Source organism: Gossypium raimondii, chromosome 5, assembly GCF_025698545.1.
Source record: "Gossypium raimondii isolate GPD5lz chromosome 5, ASM2569854v1, whole genome shotgun sequence".
Lineage (NCBI taxonomy): Eukaryota > Viridiplantae > Streptophyta > Magnoliopsida > Malvales > Malvaceae > Gossypium > Gossypium raimondii.
In genome coordinates, this window is record NC_068569.1 from 26,286,468 (window position 1) to 26,307,975 (window position 21,508).

General features: G+C 35.1%; 2 protein-coding genes across 2 annotated transcripts; one reads left to right on the top strand and one right to left on the bottom strand.

The window, feature by feature from the left end:
* Nucleotides 1-4,840: 4,840 nt before the first annotated feature.
* On the bottom strand, nt 4,841-5,536 carry LOC105766915 (uncharacterized). Its single transcript, XM_012586457.1, has 2 exons — nt 5,473-5,536; nt 4,841-5,319 (listed from the first exon to the last, which is right to left on the bottom strand). The coding sequence occupies exons 1-2, from the start codon at nt 5,534-5,536 to the stop codon at nt 4,841-4,843; spliced, it is 543 nt and encodes a 180-aa protein (XP_012441911.1).
* Nucleotides 5,537-17,875: 12,339 nt separating this feature from the next.
* Nucleotides 17,876-19,255, top strand: LOC105770845 (U-box domain-containing protein 11). The gene has a single exon (XM_012592202.2). It carries the CDS (start codon nt 17,987-17,989, stop codon nt 18,941-18,943), a length of 957 nt encoding a protein of 318 aa, XP_012447656.1. The 5' UTR covers nt 17,876-17,986; the 3' UTR covers nt 18,944-19,255.
* The last annotated feature ends 2,253 nt before the right edge of the window (nt 19,256-21,508 follow it).

Sequence of the window (21,508 nt, forward strand, 5' to 3'; positions counted from 1 at the left end):
ATACTCAATTCACGTATTCACACTTATTCATACTTTAATTCACTTTTATTCAATTCATATATATATATATATATATATATATATTCATTTTCCAATCAAATTCAAATCACTAATTACTTTTCAGTCCATATACATTTCAAAGATTCACATATTTCAACAATAAATATATCTCATCATGCATCATATAATTCATGAAATTAACATTTAACCATTAAATTTCAGCCATATGAACTTACTATTTCATTATCTTTCCACACTTGTTTCCTATGCGCATCACACAAGATATAAACATATCATTCAACCATAGTTGCAAGCTAGTATATTTAAACATAACTCTTTTTGGAACTAACCACATGATAAACCATTCATGACATTATTTCTTGCCAAATTATATACCGAATATACCATACACACATACTATGAAACTTTATTTTCACACATGAGCTTAAACCATGACCAATGATGCCCAAATATAAGCATCATTTCTATTTCATTGTTTATTAATTATAATCAAACACATGACCAATTATACACAAATCATTCATATATTTCCCAATTTTCCTCCTCCTCCTCTCCATTCCACATCCTTAATGTGTATAACACACTTAAACAATATTAACTATAATTTCACTATTCACTCACATGTATATTCAAAACTATTTATCCGAGTCAGGGTCACTAAATTATTTTTATCTGGATCTACAGAGCTCCAAATTAAGATCCGTTAATTTTACCTGAAACTAGACTCACATATATTCTTACAATAAAAATTTAAAAATTTTTGGTTTAGCAAAATAGTACATTTTATTCTTTAAAGTTCCCCTATTTTGCTATCTGACAGTTCTGACCACTCTTCACTAAAAATGAATTACCTAATTTTACAGAACTCGGATGATGTTTCCATTTCTTTTCTTTGAAAATAGACTCATTAAGGATTCTAAGAATATAAATTATAACTCATAATTATTTTTATTCAATTTTTTATGATTTTCCAAAGTCAGAATAGGGGAACCCGAAATCACTCTGACATTATCTCACAAAATTTATTATATCTCATAATTTACAAATCCATTACTTACACTGTTTCTTCTATGAGAAACTAGACTCAATAAGATTTAATTTCATATTTTATTGACCCTCTAATTTAATTCCCACAATTTTTGGTGATTTTTCAAAGTTAAACCACTGCTGCTGTCCAAAACTGTTTTAGTGCAAAATATTGATTTCCATTTTGCCCCAAATTTCACAGTTCATACAATTCAGTCCTTACTCAATTAACCCCTAATTTTTTTTCTCAATTATTACTTTACCTAGACATTATAAGTTATTTCACAACTATTGAAATTCAGAATTTCCACATAAAATCCTAACTTCAAACTCTTTTACTATTAGGTCCCAAACATTCAATTTCTATTCAATTCTTTCAATAAAATCAGCATATGAACAATTTAAAACTCTAATGCCATGCTAAATCATCATATAATTCCAGCATGTATTCATAGCAACTTTCAACTTCTTACATAGAATCAAAAACCAATGAATTTAACAAGTGGGCCTAGTTGTAAAAGTCACAAAAACACAAAAAATTCAAGAAATAATCAAGAATTGAACTTACTTGCAGTAAAAAATATGAAGAACCAGCTTGAAGGAACCCTTCTATGGTGTTTTAGCTGATGAGAATGCAGAAAAAATGAAGAGAAATCTAGATAATTCCACTTTGGTCCTAACTTTATTAAGCAAATTTTGCAATATTCCAATTTTGCCCTTAATTCTCCTTACTTTCCTGTTGATTTCATGCCTTTACCGTCCAGCCCAAATAGAACTTGGGTCCATTTTCCTTTTAAGCCATCTTCCTTTTATCATTTAAGCTATTTAATCATTTCCTAAAATTTTGCATTTGTTACAATTTAGTCCTTTTTGTTCAATCAATTATCGGAACTTTAAAATTTCTTGACAAAACTTTAATACTAACTTTTTAACACTCCATAAATATTTATAAAAATATTTATGGCTCGGTTTAAAATCTCTGAGGTCTCAATACCTCGTTTTTTATTCTAATTATTTTAATATTTATTTCTAGTGCACTATTCACTATTTCAAAATTTTTCCTAACTTCACATTTAACTTATATTCACTAAATTAAGAATATTTTCTACTAATTTGTCGAATTTAGTGATCTTGAATCATCGTTCTGACACCTTTGAAAATTTAGGCCATTACATTTTTTCTCGTCGGATTTGTGGTCTCGAAACCACTATTCCGACTAGACCCAAAATCAGGCTATTACACATACTTCCTTTGAGAAATAAAAATACATGTATCTGATTGTGCAACCTCTATACCCAAAAAAGAATGCATTCTTCCAAGATCTGACATGTCAAATTCAGCCGTCATGCATTTTTTAAACTTATCAAACATAATCTGATCATTCCCGGTAAATATCAAATCATCGACATACTAGCAAACCATCAACAGTTGTTTCCCGTCATTTTCCATTTTCACAAAAAAAGTATGCTCATAAGGACACTTCTTAAAACTGCTTTGGAGAAAATAAGCCTCAATACAACTATACCATGCTCGAGGGGCTTGTTTGAGTCCGTACAAAGCCTTTTTTAATTTATATACTTTATGTTCTTCTCCAATCTTAATATAGCCAGGAGGTTGTTTAGCAAATACCTATTTATTCAAGTCTCCATGCAAGAATGCCGACTTGACATCTAGTTAGAAAATCAGGCAAGAATTTTGAGCAGCCAATGCAATCGCCAATCTGATTGTGTCATGCCTAGCAACTGGAGCGAATACCTCCTTGTAATCGATGCCGAACTCCTGACTATAACCTTTCGCTACCAAACGTGCTTTGCATTTGTCAACTTCACCGGTTTCCTTCAGTTTCGTCTTATAAACCCACTTCACATCAATGGTTTTATGTCCCTTTGGAAGCTCAATTAACTCCTAAGTTTTGTTTTTTCAATAGCTGCAATTTCATCATCCATTGCTCTCTTCCATTTTGATTGTTTAAACGCCTCTTCAAAAAACACAGGATCACAATCTGAAAAAAAACAAAATAGGTGAGTGGATCCTCAAATTTATTAATTCTTAGGACTTCATAATCCCTCATCCAAGTAGGCCTTCTTCTTATACGTGATGGTGTTGGCTCTGTTACAGTTTCTTGTTTTTGAATTATTTCTCGCTCATATGATGGCTCCAAATTATCTTCAACATGTAGCTCTTCATCAAAATCTGCTGGAACATTCCTTTGAACTGTTGGTGTATCCCAACACCAGAACTTTTCTTTATCAAAAATCACATCCGGACCGATGACAATTTTCTTAGTGCTAGGATTGTACAACTTGAATGCTTTAGTACACTTACTAATACCAAGAAAGATGTATTTTTCTCTTTTGTCTTCTAACTTCGTTTTTTTATCAGGGACATGCGCATAAGAAATACACCCAAAGATTCTGAAATGACTGGCATCGGCTCTTCTTCCACTCCATGCTTCTTCAGGTGTCATATTCTGAACAGCAAAAGTTGGACTCCTATTCAGAATGTGAATGCTCCAGTTGACGGCTTTTGGCCAAAACGTCTTAGGAACTCTGCTTCGTTGCAATAAACTTCACACCATATTGAAAATGGTTCGATTCTTTCTTTTGGATACACCATTCTGTTGAGGTGTATAGGCTATTGTCAATTGTCTTTTAATTCCATGCTCTTCACAAAATTGGGTGAATTCATGCGAATTTTATTCTCCTCCACGATCAGTCCGTAATACTTGTATAGAATGGTCTGCTTCTTTTTCCACAAATGCTTTATATATTTTAAAAGCAATTAAAGCTTCAAATTTTTCTTGTAAAAAATCAACCGATGTTTTTCTACTCATATCATCTATAAATGTGATAAGATAGTGTTTACCTCCATTAGAAATGGGATTAAATGGCCCACAAATATCAGAGTGCACTATCTCCAATAGGCTTCTCGCTCTTTCAATATTTCCTTTTGGAAATGGTTCTTGATGTTGCTTACTGAGCACACATTCCTCGCATACATATGCAGGATAAGAAAATTGTGAGAGGCCAGCTACCATGTTTTTTCGCTGAAACGTTTGTAAGCCTCCAAAACCGAGATGACCGTAACGAAAATGCCATAGCTGCATTAGATTAGATAAGTATACTACAAAACATGATTGAGTAAAATGATTGAGGTAGATCAGAAACATCCGATTTGCTATCACTGCAATTTGAGCAATTAATCCTGATTTTCCATCTTGAACTCGACACATCCCATTTTTAATTTTGATCTCATAACCACTCTCTTGCAACTGACCAATACTTAACAAATTGGTCTTTAAATCTGGGACATAAAGAAAATTAGAAATTATTTGAGTAACATTCCTTTTATTTAGAATAGTTACCTGTCCTTTACCCATCACCAAGATCTTCGTATCATTGCCAAACTTCACATCATCTCTGAATGATTCATCAAGAGTTGAAAAAATTGTCTTATCTCCACTCATGTGATTACTGCATCCGGTGTCTAAATACCACAAATGCTTGTTGGTAGGTTCTTTTGTATGACATACCATAAATAATTATATCTCTTCATCTTGCTCACCTTCTTTTCCAATAAAATTAGATTATTCCCCATGTGTATCTAAGAAAGTGGTCCGACATTCTGATTTGTAGTGACCATACTTGTGACAACGATAGCACTCAACATTTGATTTGTCTGCTGACTGTGTTAGGTAATCGCCATGTCTTCTCCCTCTCTCTTGAGATTGGTTTCCTGATTTCTGTCGATAGCCATAGTTTCCTCTACCACGACCTCTGCTACGACCTCTGCCTCAACTTTTGTCATTGTGGCCATTCGATCTGCGTCCTCCATTGCCTTTAACCAAATGATCTGATGAAACTTTCAATGCTAATTCTGCATTATCTTGCTGTTGTAATTTTATTTCATGAACCAGCAAAGAACCTTGCAATTCATCAATGGATAAAAAATCAATATCTTTTGATTCCTCAATGGAACATACCATGTAATTAAACTTTGGTGTTAATGAGCAAAGAATTTTTTCGACTATAACCACATCCTCTAATTTTTCTCCAAATGTTCTCATCTTGCTAATAATAACCATCATTCTTGAGAAGAAGTCAGAAATGGTCTCCCCAGATTGCATCCGATGAAGTTCAAACTCTGAGCGAAGTGCCTGAAGCTGCTGCCTCCTTGCTCTAATTGATCCCCAAAATTTCTTTTTCATCGAATCCCAAATATCCTTTGATGTATCTTTGCAAAGGATGGTCTCCAAGGTTGAACGATCAGTCACTTGAAAGAGATAATTCTTTGCTTTAAGATCTTTCAATTTCTAGGCATCAATTTCTAGTCACTGTGCATCCATTGTTGCTGTCAACTCCAGAATTCCCATAGAGACAACTTGCCAATACTCCTTGGATCTGAGAAAATTTTCCATCAACATACTCCAATGATCGTAGTGACCATTGGAGCGAGGAATTGATGGTTGTACAGAACTATTAGAGGCCATTTCTGCTGAATAAAAGAGGGGAAAACTATTGTTTATCGCTAATTAATCTGGCTCTGTGATACCACTGTTGTGTGAGAAGCAGATCAAAGAAAATAACTTTGGGAAGAAAAATAATTACATACAATTCAGGGAGCAAATAGCCTCTTTAAATAGGCTATACAATTAACGTAAAAAGCAAAACTAACTCCTAAAATAATGGAAAGCATAACAACTTATTCAAAACAACTACTGCTTGTAGACCAGGACTATTGAAAAAGTGTAACAGGGAGATTGATTTTATGATTGTTTCAATCCAACGGTGATTTGAGTTTAAAATTATTGTTGACTTAAAAATTTAAGTAATTCTTTTTGTCGAAACCGTTTTTTTTTAAAACAAAAATTCTAGTTGTCGGCTTTGAAAATAAAACTGGAGTCGCCACCGATCCTTTATTAAGTTGTGATCGGCTCACCTTAAAGAATATTTTGGTCTACGAATTTTGAGAAAATGAGTTCGGGAGTCAGTTACGCACGAGGAAGGGTTAGCACCCTCGTACCGCCCAAAATCGGTACCAAATTGATCATTTAATGTCTTTGTGTCGAAGGGTAAAAAGATTTTAAAATCAACTCAAATGATGAAATTTGAAAGAGGATAATCAATTGTTCAAGTCATGTAAAGAAATCGAGTCCCAATACGTTAGGGTACAATTTCTCAAAATTCCCGAACTTTGAATATCACTTTTATTTTATGTGAAAATCTTCATTTTGAGAAAGCAATATGTCACACCCAATACGTTAGGACGCGACAAATTAAGTTCCCAAAAATGATTTTTATACTGATGCATTTTGAATAAAGAATATTCTCGGTTATTTAATATTAACAAAGAAAATCAGAACCCAATACGTTAGGGCTCAATTTCCCTCGAAAATCCCAAACTTCGAATATTGTTTTTATTCAAAAAAAAAAAACCTTTGAGTCAAGAAAATAACTTTGATGTATGGTTAAAATCAAACTATATTTTCAAAAAGGGTATGTTAAAAAGATTAATGTGCAATATGAAACAAAACTCTAATTTAAAACATATATGAATAAATATTTACAAAGTATATATATACAAGTACAATAAGTAAATTTGCAAATATGTGTACACATATATTTAACACACATATACAATGATACATATAAAAAGATGGAATGGAATATATCAATCAAAACTAATAAAAATGCATGTGTGTATGAATATAAAAATCGTAAAAATAAAATAAAAATATAAAAATATGCTTATGTTAAAACACATATATACAAGTATACAAAATAATAATAATAATAATTTCTAAAAACATGAATATGTGCAAAATAAGGAAAATGCATATGCATTATAAAATATAGGTGTATACACACACATATATATATACAAATTTATTTATAAAACTATTAAAACAAAATATATGAAAATATATATAAACTATGTGTGTATAAGAATTAAAATATGTATGTATATATATATATTTACAAAAAATGTATAAGTATATATCAATAAAATATAAAATATATAAAAGTTAAAAAGATAAAAAATAAAAATATATAAAAATATAAAACGTATGTAAAGTATATGCATGCGTTTATAAAGTTTATGAATATATGTATTATATAAAGAAATATGTATTCGTATACTATATAAAAAAAATGAGCATTAAAAAAAATAAAATAGTTAACAAAGTGGACTAAATTGAACTTAAAAACAAAAAAAATGGGGTAAATTCGAAATAAGTAAAAGGGAGGACCAACTTTAATGCGCAAGCAATAATGGGGACCAAAAGGGAAATTATTCCCACCTTCCAAAACGCTGCGCAACGAGGGACCAAGTTGAAACAGAAATGAAATTTGCGTCTAATTTAAAAAAAAAACAAAATGAGTTTAATTGAAAAAGCATCACAAAAAGCAGGGGCTAAATGCGTAATTCTACCATTAAAAGCCAGAACGCGCAGATCCTCCCCTCCGGTTCGGGTCACCGCGCGGGTTTGGCTATTTAAAACGGCGCCGTTTCATGTGCTGCATAAATGAAACAAAATTGAAAAAAAAGAAAAAAAACAAAATCATTTGGTTTCTTTTTTTAAAAAACAAAGTGTGGCTCTGCTAGGGTTCTTTTAACCCATTCCGCGCCGTCGTCCGTCTGCCTCTTCACCAAAGCTCCGATGACGGCGGAGATGGTGGTGGCGCGGCGACCTTGACGAACAGGTAAGTATTCTTCCCTTCTTTTCTTTGTTATTTTACGAAATAATAATGAAAAAAAAGAAAAAAACGTTTGCAAATAAAATGGACACTGCAAAATAAAATAAAATAAAAACCACCTTTGAAAAAAAGAGTTCTAAATCTGTATTTTCTCTGTGCTTTTTCGTATCTTTTTACACTGAAAATTCCCCCCCTTTGTTACAGATTTCACGGCTTTAAATAGCCGAAATGGAAAAGAAAAGGAAAAATAGAATAAAAAAATGAAAATCTACTATGTTTCCCTTTGCTATTCTGTTTCGTTAGTGTTTGTTGCTATTTTCTCGCCGGTTTGATGGCCGTTGAAGAGGCGCGCTCGCACAGAGGGCCGTGCTACGACAATCGCGGAGGCGTGGGAGGGTGAGGCTGTTGCGGTGCCGTGTTTGCTGCTGTTGCCTAGGGTTTTTCTGATTTTTTTAGTATTTTGGGTTAGGTTTGGGCTTGTAAAAACTGGGCTGCGCCCTATTATTTATTTTAATATGCCCGGGCCAATTTGGGCCGACTACAGCTGCCCCTCTTTGCTCGTTGTTGTGTAACGGGAACAGAGCAAAAACTACAAGGCCCAATTGTGCCCAGTCTTACTGAGCCTCAACCTTTTTAGTGCTTCTCTTCTTTAAGTAGCCTCATTCCTTTCTACTGCATCTTCAGAGGTATAGGAACAAGTGCTCCAATCTATTCCACTGCAATGTCAGGGAGATATGATTCGTACATTGTAGCTTCTTACAAGAACAAAATTTACTATCTTTAATCTATTCCACTGCAACTTCAGGGAGATAAGACTTATAGCTTCAACTTGTTCTGCTACAACCAAAAATACATCTGATGCGATTCACTCCACTGCAACTTCAGAGAGATGGGATCTGCGGTTTTAATCCACTCTATTGCAGCTTCAAGGAGATTGGATTGGTTACTTCTGTCTGCTCCACAGCAACCTCAGGGAGATAAGACTCGTCATGATCAGTTCTCTGCAACTTCAGAGAAATAAGACCTACTATATTTGATTTACTTCACGCCAATACATGAAGACAAGATCTGCTTTCTTCGATCTGTTCCACCACCAGTATGGGGAGATAAGATCTGCTACCTACGATCCACTTCGTTACCAATATAGGAAGATAGGATTTACTTTCTTCGATCTACTTCACCACCAGTATGGGAAGACAAGATCTGTTATCTTTGATCTACTCCACGACCAGTATGGGGAGATAAGATCTGTTATCTATGATCCACTCCGCTACCAATATAGGAAGACAGGATCTGCTTTCTTTGATCTGCTTCGCCACCAGTATGGGAAGATAGATCTGCTATCTTTGATCTACTTCACGCCAGTACATGAAGACAAGATCTGTTTTCTTTGATCTGCTTCGCCACCAGTATGGGAAGGCAAGATCTGCTATCTTTGATCTACTTCATGCCAGTACATGAAGACAAGATCTATTTTTTTCGATCTGCTTCGCCACCAGTATGGGAAGGCAAGATCTGCTATCTTTGATCTACTTCACGCCAGTACATGAAGACAAGATCTATTTTCTTCGATCTGCTTCGCCACCAGTATGGGAAGGCAAGATCTGCTATCTTTAATCTACTTCACGCTAGTACATGAAGACAATATCTGAAATCTACAATCTATTCCACTGCTGCCCAGGGAAATAGAATTACTGGCTTCAATGTACTCTACTGCAACCACGAGGAGGTAAAATCAGCCATCTTCGATCTGCTTCGCTGTCCATGTAGGAAGGCAAGATCTGCTATATTTGATCTACTTCACGCCAGTACATGAAGACAAGATCTATTTTCTTCGATCTACTTCGCCACCAAGATGGGAAGACAAGATCTGTATCTTTGATCTACTTCACGCCAAGACATGAAGACAAGATCTGCTTTTCTTGATCTACTTCACCACCAAGATGGGAAGACAAGATCTGGTATCTTTGATCTACTTCACGCCAGTACATGAAGACAAGATCTGTTTCTTTTCAACCTGCTCCACTACAACTCAGGGAGATAAGGCTTTATGATTCCACCGACCTGTTCTCTGTGGAACGTGACCTGTATGATTTATTTTATGAACCTAATTATGCCTAGGATGTCATGATCAAATGAATCAAATGCTCCTAACTAGACATGTATGAATGACATTTGAATGAATGTAGAATGTCATGAAAATGATATTTTAACGCTTGAGTTATCATTACTCCAAGTTTATTAAGGTTTCATCACTAATGTGTTATAACACATTTTTGCTCAGCTGGTGTCTCCAAAGAAACATTTAGTCAGATTGCCCCACTGTAACCTTCAAATTTTAATCTACTGGGATGCAAAAATTTGTACCATCTTTCTCTCGTTGTAACCCAAGAGTAAAAAATTTGGCATTTTCTCAATTCCCTACTATCACAATTCAAGGATACAGGGTGTGAAACTTTTTGGTCTCTTACACCATTCCCAGGGTGTTGTACCAAATGCTTATGCACAAATGAAGAAATCTTCTCTAAGAACAACTTCTTCTTATTATTCGGTGATCATTGCTTTCTTGTTCATTGAAGCTTTGTCACCAACACGATATCTTACCATTTTGTTAGACAAGAAAATTCAAAGGGATAGTCTTAATTTAGACTCTTCTTTATCAGATTTCCAACCTAGTGCGTTCTAAACAATAGTCCTATTTGAGGTTCCTATATTATTCAGAAACTTCTAGAGTAATATGCAAAACTTCCCTTGTGAAAGTTTTATTAGTCCATTAATCATTATTCTAATGCAACATGCTTGCAAAAAAGATTATGGATAAGAATAGAGTTGGTTCTGAGTATAGCTTGAAATGAATAAGTTGTCAAAGATAATAAAGATAAATGACAAAGAAATTTGTATATTGGAAATGAATGAAGTGTTCCAAGAATAACAAAAATGGTATAAGGATTAGGTGCCCCAGATATCGTAGCTTGAACTTCTCTGTATAAACTTGTCAAGACCTTTCGGGTTTGACATGTGTTTAGGAGATCTACCATACTCTATCGATGCCCCAAGATGTCGCATACCCTTTCCTGCTGATTACGTATAGCAAGACCATCAGATATCCCATTCGATCAAGATTTGAGCTGCCTGATTACTTCATGCCCCATTCGATCAATATTTGAGCCGCCTTTTGGGTTTTCAACTCAAATCCCTTTGGTCTAAGGCGCCTTTATGAGTTTTCACCTTAGCCTCTCCTTTTTTTTTTACTCAAGGCTCCTTTGTAGGGTTTCACCACAGTCTCTTTTTTTTGACTCAAAGAGCCCCTTTGTAGGGTTTCACCTTGGCCCTTTTTTTTACTCAAAGCGCCCTTTGTAGGCTTTCACCTTGGTCCCACCTTTTTTAAGCAGAGTATTTCCTAACTGAATCTGAGTTTACAGGACTTTGTAAATTTTTACCATCCATCTCACTCAAGATCAAAGCTTCTCCAGAAAAGGCTTTCTTTATAACATATGGACCCTTCTAATTTGGCCTCTATCTTCCTCTAAAATCCTTTTGTATAGGAAGGATCTTTTTCAACACTAGTTCCCTCTTGTGAAATTCTTTGGGACGAACCTTCGGGTCTTCCTCTTAGGATAAAATGTAGAGAAATGACAATTCGACTTCAATAAGTAAAGCTATGATAAGCCAAAGAGGAGGCTATTGCCCCAGCAAAGAAAGTTTACTGCATCGTTCATAGCATCGATGTTGAACCTACTGCCCATTTCTGACAACATGCTGTTATTCAGATTACAAGCTAGTGCTTAACCCGAGCATATCTGGGTATGACCATGTGAAGACATCATTGAATTCTTGGGGTAGCTTTATAAGGTCCCGCCTCGTCTTTGTGGTCATGTCAATTCCAATCTTCACCAAGCTCACAATTTCTGATAATTCATTGTGATATAGGATCTGTCTATCCTCTTATTCTATCACCCTCCTCAAGTCTGGAGATAAGCTACAATCTATGTCATCTTCAAAGTCATGAGATCCCTCTAAACACATGTCTCACTCAAAAGGAAATTTTGAGTCTGTAGCAGCGTCACCCATGACATTGATATCTGGGGACCCATAGTAGGTATCCAAGAATATACAAAAGAATGTATGAATAATATGAATGAATGAATGAATGGTTTGGTAGAAAAAATCTAAAAGAATAAAAAAAGATGATTGCGATAATGTATTTCATTAAAATAATAATGTTCAGACATGAGCCCATTTCACAAAGAAGTTCTTATTGCTTCTAGGCTAAAAGCAACAAGTGTGTTCTGAACATTACTCTAACAGACTCTAAATAATATAGGGGTTTCCTCTGCAGTCCCATTATTTTTAACACCTCCCAGGCGAATATCTGACCAGAAAGAATTGCATTCCCTCCATTATCAATCATGATTGGGTAATGGATTTTCTACACTTGATGAGTCACCGAACTTGACAACACCCATGTCGATGAGTCTTTCAACTTGCTTCTTGAAGGCAGTGCAATTCTCAATCGAGTGTCCCGTAATTCCCGCGTAGTATTTACATTGTGCGTTCGCATCATACCATTTGGGATACGGAGGTTGTAGAGGCTTCACATGAAAAGGGGAAACAACATGTGCATTAAACAAATTTTGATACAGTTCCCTATACGGTACTGGGATTGGTGTAAACTGGAACTTCTCAGTTTTCATGCCGGAACCCTGCCTTGATGAATTTTGTTGGTTACCAACCACCTTCCTTGGCGGACTCACTGTAACTGATTTAAAGTAACCCATACTGTTCACATCATTTTCTCTTCTGCTTGAGACTGACCTCTTGTTACTCTCTTCTGCATTGATTTTCCCGTTCCTTATAGCATTTTCGACCATTTCACCGTTCATAACTATGTCAGAAAAGCTTTTTGTAGCGCTTCCTAACATATGCATAATGAACGGTGCCTTCAGTGTGTTAATAAATAGCATGGTCATTTCTTTCTCCAAGAGCGGTGGCTGGACTTGGACTGCGACTTCCCTCCATCTTTGTGCATATTGTCTGAAGCTTTCACTCGGCTTCTTCTCCATGTTTTGAAGGGTGATTCTATCAGGAGCCATGTCCGTCACATGACTATACTGTTTCATGAATGTTTGTACCAAGTCCCTCCATGAACCAATCGTGGTACGGCTCAGCTAATTGTACCACTTAGATGCTGCCCCTGCAAGGCTGTCTTAGAAACAATGTATTAAGAGTTGGTCGTTGTTAACATATCCCGCCATCCGCCTACAGAACATGGTGACATGAGCTTCTGGGCAGCTTGTCCCATTGTACTTTTCAAATTCAGGCATCTTAAACTTATGAGGGAGTACTAAATCTGGCACTAGACTCAGCTCTTTTGCGTCAATGCTTCGATAACTTTCAGTGACCTCCATCGCCTTGAACTTCTCATCGAGCCACCTACACCTTTCCTCTAACTGTTTCGGTAACTCCTCCTTCATTCTTTCCTTCTCAGCCGCTTCATCTAAGTCAGGAATGGCAGAGTTCACAGGGTTGTTTTCGGGATTAGAACCCGATTCAGCTTGGAAGTTCGAAATACCAGCCCGTAACTGCTGAGGCATGATGGTGACGGTGGACTTGCGTGGGTATTCAGCTTGAGTTCGCATATATGGAGGGGTGAAACCTGGTGGATAGAGAAGTTCATCATCATTTCCCTCATCGACATCTGCCACGGGGCCCTTTCCTTTATCACTTCCCTTAGTGATCAGTTGGGTTAACTTTGCCACTATATCTTCTTGGGATTCTCGCATCTTCTCAGACACCTCTTGTTTCATCTTGTCTAACCGCTCCTGCACATGTAGCTGAAGCCGGTCCTGCATCTCCTTTTGACATTGTTCGAGCTTTTCCAATCTCTGATCCATGTCTTTTATCTTTGCTCGAGTGCCGTATCAGTGTTGGGTTGGTTGGTTGGTTTCCAGGTTAACTGAGCAGTGATTTAAATTAATTAGGATCATTTAAAGGTGTCTAATGCATCTGATGTAATGAAATACAAATGCATAAAATGAATGCAAAAAAGAGACGTTGATTCGGGTTCAATTTTTACTAGAAAACTTCTTTAGAAAGCAAATCTCTTTACACAAAGTGGATATATATATACGGCTTCGTCCTCGAGCTCCAAATGAAGACAACGACCATTAAGATGCATCTCGCAAATCTTCTAATAAGCATCTACTAGTTCTTTTTTACTTCATCCAGGTTGCAACTCCTTGATCACCTATGCTTGTGAGCTTCTTTAAAAAGGTCGGGATGTTTGACGACTCTTGAATAATCTTTGCTAATCTTGAATCAACGCAGCAAAGTCGTATATTCCTCTTGCTACACTTCTCGCATCACGCTTTCTTGGACTATATTCGGAGAACCGTATTATCTTCCACTTTATCAAGAAACCCGTTTTCCATGACAAGCTCTCTATTTAGCAACCGAACGCGAATCAACACATCTTTTCTATGATGAAATGCAATGCAGTCAAAATGTCATGCAACTAAAACAAAACATAACAAGTTAGTATCAGGTATAATAAAAGAATCCAATATAATTAGAAGTAATAAAACACCTACTCGGGTAACTACTAGAGTTTAATGCAGTTCTACCTAGGGTGAGTTCCTAAGGTTTACTATATGTGGTTTGGCTTCTAAGGTAAAGGTACCCGAACTAGCAGATTCCTCGATCTTCGCCCATTATAGGCTCATATGGATCGAGTTCAGTTCAGGGGAATACATTTCCCTATGGCTGCACGGAGATGAAAATCTCACGAAGACATAGGTACGGATGTATCCCGGAAGCGGTCCACTACCCTACACGGAGGTGAAAACCTCACGAAGGACTAGTTTCTCGCTCCCACTTAAAGGGATAAAACGAACCATGTAATATAAATGCGAATGCAAAGTTGCCAAAATACCATGATAAAACATTAATGAGTGCGAAGGGAACTCATGAATTTTTTAAAACTTTTGATTTTCGACACAAAGACAAATATAATCAGTTTATGGCTCGACTCTCTAAGGTCCCCAGTGGAGTCGCCAAGCTGTCGAAACCATTTTTTTTTTTGAAAACAAAAATTCTAGTTGTTGGCTTTGAAAATAAAACTGGAGTCACCACCGATCCTTTATTAAGGTGTGATCGGCTCACCTTAAAGAATATTTTGGTCTACGAATTTTGAGAAAACGAGTTCGGGAGTCAGTTACGCACGAGGAAGGGTTAGCACCCTCGTACCGCCCAAAATCGGTACCAAATTGATCATTTAATGTCTTTGTGTCGAAGGGTAAAAAGATTTTAAAATCAACTCAAATGATGAAATTTGAAAGAGGATAATCAATTGTTCAAGTCATGTAAAGAAATCGAGTCCCAATACGTTAGGGTACAATTTCTCAAAATTCCCGAACTTTGAATATCACTTTTATTTTATGTGAAAATCTTCATTTTGAGAAAGCAATATGTCACACCCAATATGTTAGGACGCAATAAATTAAGTTCCCAAAAATGATTTTTATACTGATGCATTTTGAATAAAGAATATTCTCGGTTATTTAATATTAACAAAGAAAATCAGAACCCAATACGTTAGGGCTCAATTTCCCTCGAAAATCCCAAACTTCGAATATTGTTTTTATTCAAAAAAAACCTTTGAGTCAAGAAAATAACTTTGATGTATGGTTAAAATCAAACTATATTTTCAAAAAGGGTATGTTAAAAAGATTAATGTGCAATATGAAACAAAACTCTAATTTAAAACATATATGAATAAATATTTACAAAGTATATATATACAAGTACAATAAGTAAATTTGCAAATATGTGTACACATATATTTAACACACATATACAATGATACATATAAAAAGATGGAATGGAATATATCAATCAAAAACTAATAAAAATGCATGTGTGTATGAATATAAAAATCGTAAAAATAAAATAAAAATATAAAATATGCTTATGTTAAAACACATATATACAAGTATACAAAATAATAATAATAATTTCTAAAAACATGTATATGTGCAAAATAAGGAAAATGCATATGCATTATAAAATATAGTGTATACACACACATATATATATACATATTTATTTATAAAACTATTAAAACAAAATATATGAAAAATATATAAAATATGTGTGTATAAGAATTAAAATATGTATGTATATATATATATATATTTACAAAAAATGTATAAGTATATATCAATAAAATATAAAATATATAAAAGTTAAAAAGATAAAAAAATAAAAAAAATATATAAAAATATAAAACGTATGTAAAGTATATGCATGCGTTTATAAAGTTTATGAATATATGTATTATATAAAGAAATATGTATTCGTATACTATATAAAAAAAATGAGCGTTAAAAAAAATAAAATAGTTAACAAAGTGGACTAAATTGAACTTAAAAACAAAAAAAATGGGGTAAATTCGAAATAAGTAAAAGGGAGGACCAACTTTAATGCGCAAGCAATAATGGGGACCAAAAGGGAAATTACTCCCACCTTCCAAAACGCTGCGCAGCAGGGACCAAGTTGAAATAGAAATGAAATTTGAGGCTAATTTAAAAAAAAACAAAACGAGTTTAATTGAAAAAGCATCACAAAAAGTAGGGGCTAAATGCGCAATTCTACCATTAAAAGCCAGAACGCGCGGATCCTCCCCTCCGGGTCGGGTCACCGCGCGGGTTTGGCCATTTAAAACGGCGCCGTTTCATGTGCTGCATAAATGAAACAAAATTGAAAAAAAAGAAAAAAACAAAATCATTTGGTTTCTTTTTTAAAAAAACAAAGTGTGGCTCTACTAGGGTTCTTTTAACCCATTTCGCGCCGTCGTCCGTCTGCCTTTTCACCAAAGCTCCGATGACGGTGGAGATGGTGGTGGCGCGGCGACCTTGACGAACAGGTAAGTATTCTTCCCTTCTTTTCTTTGTTATTTTACGAAATAATAATGAAAAAAAAGAAAAAAAACGTTTGCAAATAAAATGGACACTGCAAAATAAAAAAATAAAAAAAACCACCTTTGAAAAAAAGAGTTCTAAATCTGTATTTTCTCTGTGCTTTTTCGTATCTTTTTACACTGAAAATTCCCCCCCTTTGTTACAGATTTCACGGCTTTAAATAGTCGAAATGGAAAAGAAAAGGAAAAATAGAATAAAAAAAATGAAAATCTACTATGTTTCCCTTTGCTATTCTGTTTCGTTAGTGTTTGTTGCTATTTTCTCGCCGGTTTGGTGGCCGTTGAAGAGGCGCACTCGCACAGAGGGCCGTGCTGCGACAATCGCGGAGGCGTGGGAGGGTGAGGTGCTATGGTCGTGTTCATCTCATTGCCTAGGGTTTTTTATGATTTTTTTAGTATTTTGGGTTAGGTTTGGGCTTGTAAAAACTGGGCTGCGCCCTATTATTTATTTTAACAGGCCCGGGCCAATTTGGGCCGACTACACTTTTTTTTCCAAAATTGATCTTTTTCTTTTAAATATAAAAAAATCAATCGAAATTCCTAATTATTTTTTAAAAATGACCTTTACTTCAAATTCTAAATGGAAAATTAGAAAAATAAGTTAGAATGGTAGCTTGAATTTTCGTATGGTCATATTTGGAAGAGGGACTGAAATGAAAACATATCCACATACCAGGGTCTAATATGAAAAAGAATTACACTTGAAATAAAAATTTATGAAAGTTAAAGTGATTATTTATACAAATTTCTCTTAATAATAATACTATTAATATAATATAAATTTCAATTTGAAGGTTTTAGAGATCTAAATTGTGTTATAAATAAATAACAATCAAAATTTTGTCCAAATAAGATTGTTACAGAAAGGAGAATAATCTATCTATAATATTTAAAAGGAATAATAACAAGATTTATCCTTGTACTTTAATGCAATTTTCAATGTGGTACTTATATTTTTAATTTGTTCATTTTAGTACTTGTACTTTCTTTTCAAAGGGTATTTTGGTGACGGCGTTGAAATGTGTCAAAATTTGACATGTTTCCCCGAGAAAAAAATACAAGTACCAAAATGAACAAATTAAAAATACAGATACCATATTGACAATTCTATTAAAGTAGAGGTATAGAAAGTGATGGCGGTGAAAACCAAGTTTAGAAGAGACAATGGTAGGAAGCAAAGAAAGTCAGAGAGTTTGTTTTGATTTTGAAACTTTCTCTTATTTTACCGTTTCTTACACCAACACCAAACCAAAAACTCGAAACAATGGAAGTTAAACGCCGAACAGCTCGAAACCTCGTATCCAAACTAAGCTCAGTTTCCGAACAGACCCGAACTGATGCTTTGTGCGAACTACGCCTAATTTCCAAACACGATCCCGATAGCCGACCCTTGATTGCCGATGCCGGAGCTGTTCCTTACCTTTCTGAAACCCTTTACGGTTCTTCTCCCACCATTCAAGAAAACGCCGCCGCCACTTTGTTGAATCTCTCCATTTCTTCCCGCGCTTCTCTCATGTCCACTCGCGGCTTCCTCGACGCGCTATCGCACGCTCTCAGTAATTCCCCCTCTCCCACTGTGGTCCAGTCCTGCGCCGCCACCCTTCACAGCCTTCTCATTGCCGAGGACACTTACCGTCCGATAATTGGATCCAAACGTGACATTCTTTACACTCTGCTATCTATCATCACTGATAACAACGCGCCGCCTCGGTCGATTAAGGATGCGTTGAAGGCGTTGTTTGGGGTCGCGCTTTACCCGTTGAACCGGGCCAGTTTGGTGGGTCTCGGGGCGGTTCCCGCTCTGGTGTCGTTGATAGTCAGAGACGCGAGGACGGGGATCGTCGAGGATGCGACGGCGGTGCTGGCGCAGATTGCGGGTTGCGAAGAGAGTGAAGAAGCGATGAGGAAGGCGGGTGGGGTTAGGGTGTTGGGCGATTTGTTGGATGAAGGGACTGGAGCCAGTGAAAGAATAAGGGAAAACGCGGTGGCGGCTCTGTTGAACTTGGCGCGCTGCGGCGGCGAGAAGGGGAGGAAAGAAGTGAAAGAAATGGGGGCTAAAGTGATGGAAGGAATTACTGACTTGACGAAGAATGGAAGTGCTAAAGGGAAGACCAAAGCAGCGGAATTGCTGAAAATCGTTGTTGATGGATATGGGAACCAAAGTGAAGTGAGGGATTTTAGGTTCAATACTTCCTCTGATTTCATGAATCATTCTATATGAAGTCCTTTGCATTTTGATCTTTTTTGTTGTAGATTTAGGTGAATATTTGTTGCAAATATATATATTTGATGGTCTGATAATGTATAACGAATGATTCAATATTCGAATTAGGACATTATACTGTTGTCATATTAAAGAAATTTAGGAGATTTTGATGGGATAACCAGTTGTTTAGTGGTGTATAGATTTGTTCATCAACTGTGTTGATTAAAACTTTATATTTGTTATATGGTGTCATTCGGCACAATATCAGTTGTGGTGCAAATTTGTTAGCAAAAAGAATGAAGAAGGGAAATATGAGTTTATGATTGATATGTTGAGTCTATTTTTCTTTGTACCTTTGTTCGAGATTATGTTATGTGAATGGCCATTGTTGTGCAGGTTGTTTATGCATTTATGTTTGTAAAAAACCTCACCGGACCAAAATCAGACCTTCGGGATATAACTTAAAAGCATTCTACCCTTCATTTCATGTGAAAAATTTCCTCTGGAATTTGGTAGGCTCATAATTAATGGACCTTGCTGCATGATTTCTCAGTAGTGACTTGTACGTTATTAATGTTAGACTCACTCTAAAGCTTAGGAGTAACTCATGGATGTTCACTATTAATCTGGCTGGAGTTTAGTAGGTTAGAACTACTTGGTTTTTTACATTGTTTTCAGCTTTAGACAGTCAAGAACGATTAAGGTTCAATATCTGTAGAAAGTCTGGAATCTCGGTGTCAAATTTTGATTTACCTAAAATTCTCTCCATTGAAGTGTTGATTTGAAGCTAGAATTTTATTCATGCTCAGAATACCATTATATTATATGGAATAGAAGGCTTTGACCCCATATGAGGGGAAGACCGAAATCATGAACCAACAAAGAATTTGGTTGATAAGGAATCTGTAAGATATAGCAGATGGCAGCATTGGTGGAAAGCTGCATTGTCTGTGGTGTATATCAAGCTAATCCCAGACTTCTGTTCTTGAAATCTGGCCTAATGAAAAGGATGATGGAGTATCATAAAACCCAGATATTAACATTCCTATTGATTGATATGTCTGAGGAGCTGCTAACAATTCATGGTATGTGCTTCATTGGCTCATGTTTGGTAAGAAAGTTGTAGCATTTTCTGATATATCTATGTTTTAGAAGGTGGAATGGTTTTGACTTATGCTATTTTGAACTTTTCATTTAAAAAAAAAAAGAGAAAAAGAAAGATCAGTCCTTTTTATAGACTCAGTCAAAGAACAAATAAAAGGAATTATATAATCAACTCTGAATGTCAACTGGAGTTGGGTGTTTGCTTAAGATCCACTACATGCTTGCTAAATCAACATTGTTTTGTGAGTTATTTTCCAATAAAGTATAGTGGGCAAATGCCAGGACATAAAATTTTATAATAAATAACATACCATTTCTTTAGATATGATTAACATTATACATTTAGTATGTGTATCATATTCAACTTCAATTTTTTTTAATAATTCTGGTCAACAAGGATAGTCAAGAGAGGTGCCTTTGCTTTCACACCCCCATACCTATTCAACTATTAAAAAAAAAAATTACTCTCCTCCCTCCCCCCCGGCCCCTCTCCCTACCACCGGAGATTGCCCTCTCGAGCTGATAGCATGCTCTGAAAATTTGCTACTAGTATACTTTCTCTTTCGGATTTCATTCTTTGTCCTTCCAATAAAGTTAGATTAAGGGGCTATGTTCTACTGGATTTGTTCCAATAAAGTTAAAATCTTTTTATTCACAAATTATGTTGGCTGCAATGACACAGGATTAATTCACCCTCACTAAACCAACACCATTCATCCGGTAAGGTCCTGCAATGAAATGAAATTCCCAATTAGGATGAACCATGGAAGAAATTCTAAATTCTAAATAGAAAATATGGATATTGGTTTTTTGGATTGAGTCATGAGTAACTTTGCCAACAAATAAGGATAAGCAGTAAGATTTTTTTCTAAAAATGGTTTAAATAGAGGAGAGGGACGGGGTTGGGGAGGGCATTTTTGTTTTTGTTTTATTTAACACTAATATATATATATATATATATTTTATTTTAATATAATATTTTTATTTTATTATTATATAATTTTGAAAATATTTATGTTTCTTTATATACTTCTTTGAATTTTTTAGAATTAGGATCAAATTGAAACGATTTGTAAATTTTAAGGGTTAATTTTTAAAATTATGACTAAATCGATATAATATGTAAAAGTTAAGGAAAAATTTATTATTGTGCCGCTTTTTTAACTTCCATGTCAATTTTCCGTTTATAATTTTAAGAGAAGTGGCAAAATGACCGAATCATATAATATAGATACTTAAATTGCAAACCTTTTATTTTGGGTGCCTAAAAGAAAAGTTATTGATAATAGAATTACTATTTGTTTAGTTTACCCTTTTCTAAATCTAATGATCCGTCTAAACTCTTAATAGTGACTAGGTAATATTGAAGTGGCATTTTTCTAACACATTTTTTAGGATAAATCCCAAAATTACACATAGACTATGGTTTATACATGAACTTTAATTTTGTGTAATTCTATACAAAAATTTTGATTT

Coding starts and splice junctions, on each gene's coding strand:
- LOC105766915 (XM_012586457.1), bottom strand. CDS start 5,536: ATGGCCTCTAATAGTTCTGTACAACCATCAATTCCTCGCTCCAATGGT. Junction 5,320..5,472: donor TGGTCACTACGATCATTGGA/GTATGTTGATGG, acceptor ATCTCTTTCAAG/TGACTGATCGTTCAACCTTG.
- LOC105770845 (XM_012592202.2), top strand. CDS start 17,987: ATGGAAGTTAAACGCCGAACAGCTCGAAACCTCGTATCCAAACTAAGC.